The sequence below is a fragment of the Dermacentor silvarum genome, chromosome 1 (assembly GCF_013339745.2).
Source record: "Dermacentor silvarum isolate Dsil-2018 chromosome 1, BIME_Dsil_1.4, whole genome shotgun sequence".
NCBI lineage: Eukaryota > Metazoa > Arthropoda > Arachnida > Ixodida > Ixodidae > Dermacentor > Dermacentor silvarum.
The window spans coordinates 303,891,070-303,896,277 of record NC_051154.1 but is presented as its reverse complement, the minus strand read 5'-3'; the positions used below and the strand labels follow the sequence as shown (position 1 = coordinate 303,896,277).

The 5,208-nt window shown below is 47.7% G+C and overlaps 1 protein-coding gene across 1 annotated transcript in view; it reads left to right on the top strand.

Moving 5' to 3' along the window:
- Positions 1 to 4,816, top strand: part of LOC119437265 (zinc finger protein Gfi-1b-like) — a 38,959-nt gene extending 34,143 nt beyond the window's left edge. Inside the window, exon 5 of the mRNA XM_037704304.2 lies at positions 4,375 to 4,816. Coding sequence (XP_037560232.1) covers positions 4,375 to 4,565 — 191 coding nt within the window. The 3' untranslated portion in view covers positions 4,566 to 4,816. The remainder of the gene's footprint in view (positions 1 to 4,374) is intronic.
- The last annotated feature ends 392 nt before the right edge of the window (positions 4,817 to 5,208 follow it).

The window sequence follows — 5,208 nt, the reverse complement described above, 5'->3', positions numbered from 1 at the left end:
CCGGCGACACAAACATCAGCTCGCAAAATAATTTCCGCTAGATAAAGTGATGCGTACATTACATCATATGAAAGCGATGTCTACTGTCAACGTTGAGCACCAACGAGGGATCCGATACTTGACCAACTCAGCTCCAGTGCACTGCGACATACGGTGCTCGGGGAACCCGCTCAGTTATGCAGATATCGCACTCGACAGCGCCGCGAATATCACCGTATATTTTCTTCTTTGTGTGAAATTATTGTGAGCATATGGTAAAGTGGCAACAACGGTAACAGAATATTGCAGGTGCTGCCTGTCGGTAGTTCGTTGCGAAGCGCCGTGAGCTTCGAGCTACGAAGGTAAGGGGAGAAGGCCTAGCGACGATGTCGGCGCCCCCGAGCGATCAGTGGTGGTGATCAAGGCTGCCGGCGATAGGACACAGTGACCGCTCTTCTGTCGTTGACTGACCAAGTCGCTGTACGGCTGCCGCAGAAATTGAGGACTCATCCTCTGCCGTTCGCGAGCATAACAGCCATCGAACGGCGGCCCGCGAACGACAAACGGCGCGCGGCAAGCTGCCGTGGACGCGCCTGTACACCGCGAGCCGGCTCGGACACGTACGGCTTCGTTTACGCACGCTGCCGCATAGCAGCCGGTTTTTCATTTCTGTGCGAAATTAGGCAAGAACATTTTCGAGCAATCTCATCAGTATGTATTTTGCAAACGCTAGCGGTCGTTTTGTGAAGCGCCATCCATCCGCAGCTGCTTAGAAGCGAGAGCTGTTAGAGAGGCTTAAGTCATCGACGCGCCCGTGCTAATTAGTGGTCGCTAGTTGAAATGCGTGTTTATATATAGCGGTTTTATATTAACAGGTACGTGCGCTGTTAACGTGCCTATTAGCTCACTCTATTGTTACAAGCATTATGTTGAGATTTAATGCTTAATTTCGTTGACAAGAGGCGCTCCTACTGGCACCGACTGGTGGTGAACACTTCATGGGTATATATACAGCAAAGCAGATATCGTTGTGTGTGCACTACAAGCAGTGTGTGTATGTTGGTTTAGTTGTACGTGGAGTATGTGATGATTGAGGTGCCATGATGTGTGATTCAGTTGTACGTAGGAGTATTGTGATGCTTGAGGTGCCATGATGTAATTTCCGTTGTCTCGCACTAAAAAAAAGGGGGGGAAAAATAGGCTCGAAAAAAAGAGAGGAAATTTTTTTTGCTTTTTTTGAGCGCCATCTATCGGTTTATGCAGTAACTACTGTGTTTAGTGATCTAAGCCTTTTCTGAAATGTGGTAATCAAGAATGCACCACAAATGCAGTAATCAAGAATGCACCACAAATACAGTAATCAAGAATGCATCAGAAACGCGGTGGCCAAATACATGCAGAAAGTTATCAAGTACTCATCACAAAAAAGCATCAGAATGTAACCACAATTTCGGTAGGTTTGATGAGAATTGTATACAGCTATTAATCAGACTTTCAGCAAAAATTTTTATAAGGGATGTTTCTCGGGAGGGGGGTGGTTCTGATCCCGTCTCTAAGGTCCGCGCTCAACTCTACCTCGGCCTCCTTCAGGTTCCTCGATCTATTGGGGTCTGTCCCTATTTCTTTGAGTATAAGCCTGCCCGCTCGCGTTTTCGTCAGTCTTTCCTGCTGCGCCATCTGTTGCGCTTCCGCCATATCTTCTATCGTATTGTGTACGCCTAGGTTCATGAGCTTCACGTTCGAGGTGCTGTTGGGTATACCTAGGGTAGCCTTGACAAACTTCCTGATCACAATGTTGAGCTTGTTCAGCTCGGCCTTTGACCATTTGAGTAGACCTGCCACGTAGGTGAAGTGACAGAGAGCGAAGGCGTGCACTAGCCTTAGAGCGCTGTCCTCACCCAGGCCCCTGTGTCTGTTGGTGATTCTCCTTAGTAACTTGATGACTTGGTCTGTTTTGTTTGAAATGTGTTGAATGGCATTGAGGTTGGTACCTCCCGCTGCTATGTGGAAGCCTAAAACTCTAATCTTTTCGACCTGCTTGATCGCGGATCCGTCGTGACAGCGTAAGATAATCTTGGGTTCCTCCCCGAGGACGTAGCCCCTTGGTCTTCGACCCCTGCCTCGATGTTTTAGGACCAAAAGCTCCGATTTTGCCGCCTAACAGTTTAGTCCCATCTCGCCTAGTGTGCTTTCCACGGTGTGTATGCTCTCCTGCAGTCTAGTCTCCGTTTGGCCTACGTTACCTTTGGCGCTCCATATGGTTATGTCATCGGCGTATATGGCAAAGTGTATACATTCTATACGCTCCAGTTTCCTCGCGACTCTGGTCATTGCTAGATTAAATAACATGGGCGAGAGCACGGCCCCCTGTGGGGTGCCCCTGTTTCCCAGATTCATCACCTTCGAATTTAGTTCTCCTAGCGTGAGGCTCGCTTGCCTATCGCCGAGAAACACCTTGACTACGCTGAAAAGCCTCTCGCCCAACCCCAGCTCGGAGAGGACCTCGAGGATGGCCTTGTGCTCTATGCGATCAAAAGCTTTTTCGACGTCTAGTCCCAGGAGCGCTCTCGCGTGCACCGGGCTAACTTGTATGAACTGGTGTTTGATCAGGAGCATGGCGTCTTGAGTCGATAGACCGGGGCGGAAACCGATCAGGTTATACGGGAGTATGTCGTTTTGCTCGACGTATCTAGTGAGTCTGTTGAGAATAACGTGCTCCATAGCTTTACCTAGGCACGATGTAAGAGAGATTGGACGGAAGTTATCCAGATGGAGCGGTTTGCCTGGTTTGGGTGTGAGAATGGTGTTGGCCATCTTCCATTCCTCTGGATAGTCTCCATTTCTCCACAACTCGTTGAAATGACCCGTCAAGAAAGTGATCGAGGCGTCGTCTAGTTTCATTAAGAGTTTATTGGTAATACCGTCGGGTCCGGCTGCCGATCTACTAAAGAGACCATGGAGTGTGGCCCGTACTTCACCCTCGGTGAAATCGCGGTCCATTTCCTCGCACGGTCCTCCTAAGTACTCTACGCGTTCGTCGCTATCGCCCGGTTGTTTGAGAGGTTGTTTGCCTACCGCCGAGAAACGCCTATCGCTGGCAATAATAAAGAGTCGTAGCAGAACAGATGTGTAAAATGTCGGCCATGCATTTGCAAGTCTGTAGATCCGACAGCAAGTAGCAGCCTTATCGTGCACTAATATAAATTGTCTGATAAAGTCGTTGCACAATACGAGCGGCACGAGTCAGCCGAGCACTCGCATGCTTGTTAATTAGTTCCGTGCACATGAGCACTGAAACCATTTTTGTTACCAAAGAGCTAAGAGCTAAGCCACACAAGTAATGGCCTTCTTATAAGCCTTCTGATAACGTTACCTGTATCGGCGCTCGCCTAGTGAGCGTCGTTTCTTTTCACATTTTGTGCGCGGTCTGTAATCGACTAAGCGGATATGCCATTCACGTTGGTTTCTATGCTGTTGCCATCATTATTCGCCTATTTAAGTTTAGTCAAGCCGGCACATAAGTACGTAGTTTCATCGCGTTGACGTTGACGAAATGCTGTGGTAAACTTTTCAAACAACATTTTGTCTATACTTAAATGCGAAAAGAATGCTACGAGGCGGCAAACGTTAATGCGAACCACATTTTGACAGTAGGACGGTGCTTAGCGGCTCCTCTTACAAGATGACGAGATTAATAGTCGAAGCAGCAAATATAGATAAACTGGATGATGCATGTGTAAGCATGGCGTCCCTAACGTTGACTGAAAAAGAGCAAAGATTCTTGGTGTGTATGTTTAGAGGACTAATCAGTTTTGATTAAGCGGCTAACACGGGCACGTGATTCCTGTAACCTGTTTTTTTTTTTATTTTCGTGTATTATGTGAATGCTATAGATTTCGTACACTTGAGAAAATACAGTTAGTTGTAAGTCAGCGCATGTATGCGTCGCCTTCTGGTCTCGTCCTCGTCAGTTCGCGCTGTTATTGGTTCACTATGGACAACGTTGAAGGTCAATTCTGTGTTTTTTTATTCGCCTTTTTGCTCTAAACAAAAGAACGTAAATATTTCCAGCCGCTTCTTTTTGAGTCGAGCTGGTCTCACACTACGCTTGTTGGTAGTCTTTGAAGAAGACGCAGTCTGATTCCTGCGCGTGCGTAATGTAGCTGACTATATTATATTTGGGTACTCGTAATTTTTTAAACTCTCTGATAACTCTCGTGGCTTCTGCAGCAAATGAAGGCGACACGGCATCCACGCTGACAGGCAGAAATTCTGCACACAGACCTGCCATTGTGCAGGGATTGTCACAAACCTTGTGTTATGTCGTAATCCAACCTTAGACGCGCACGCAGGTCGTAGCATTTGCTCACAATACTGCTCGTCCCCTCCTCGCAGGTGAAAAACCCCACAAGTGCAAGGTGTGTGGCAAGGCATTCAGCCAGTCGTCGAACCTGATCACCCACAGCCGCAAGCACACAGGCTTCAAGCCATTCGCCTGTGAAGTCTGCGGCCGGGCCTTCCAGAGGAAAGTGGACTTGCGCAGGCACACCGAAACGCAACACCAGAACGTGACTGCTGATCGCTGACCACGAAATGCCTCATCGTGGAAGGACCATGACGCGATCTCGACTGTTGCTTACTCTAGTCTTCTGAAAGTGAATCAGTGACCAGCTTTTTGTTCGCGTCTTGTATAGCTCAATATCTCCTTTACCACATAGCTTGCACCTTTATCAGGCTTACTCCCAAAGAGATGCTAAGCGCACGCTCGAGTTCGGCCAATGTGCAAAGCACGCCATTAAACGTCGAATAAAATGAAGCAGTTTTCTTTCAGCGCGAATTCAAGTGCGTGTCTTCGTTCTTTTCCCCAGCCTAGTCGCGAATTCTGCTGGCTTCAATGTTTACTTGTGACGATAAGTAACAACATTGCCTACACGTCTGGAGTAGGTGTCCGAAAAGGTTTACCTTCGCTTTCAGTGAGCATATTCTAACATTTCATGCGAGGCGTATTTATCTTTGGTAGCGTGCAATACAACGTACACAATGCATGAATAGCGTATCTCGTCTGAAACACAGCTCTGCACGATGAGGCATTTAACGAGCGGGCTTTAAACCGAATACGAATACAAGCGCAGACCACAACAAAAGAACAACACGAAGTGAGAATGGGATCAAAACCGTCGAGATAACCAATACACAGGCCGCGCTTGAACGCATCTCTTCCGTTTTCTT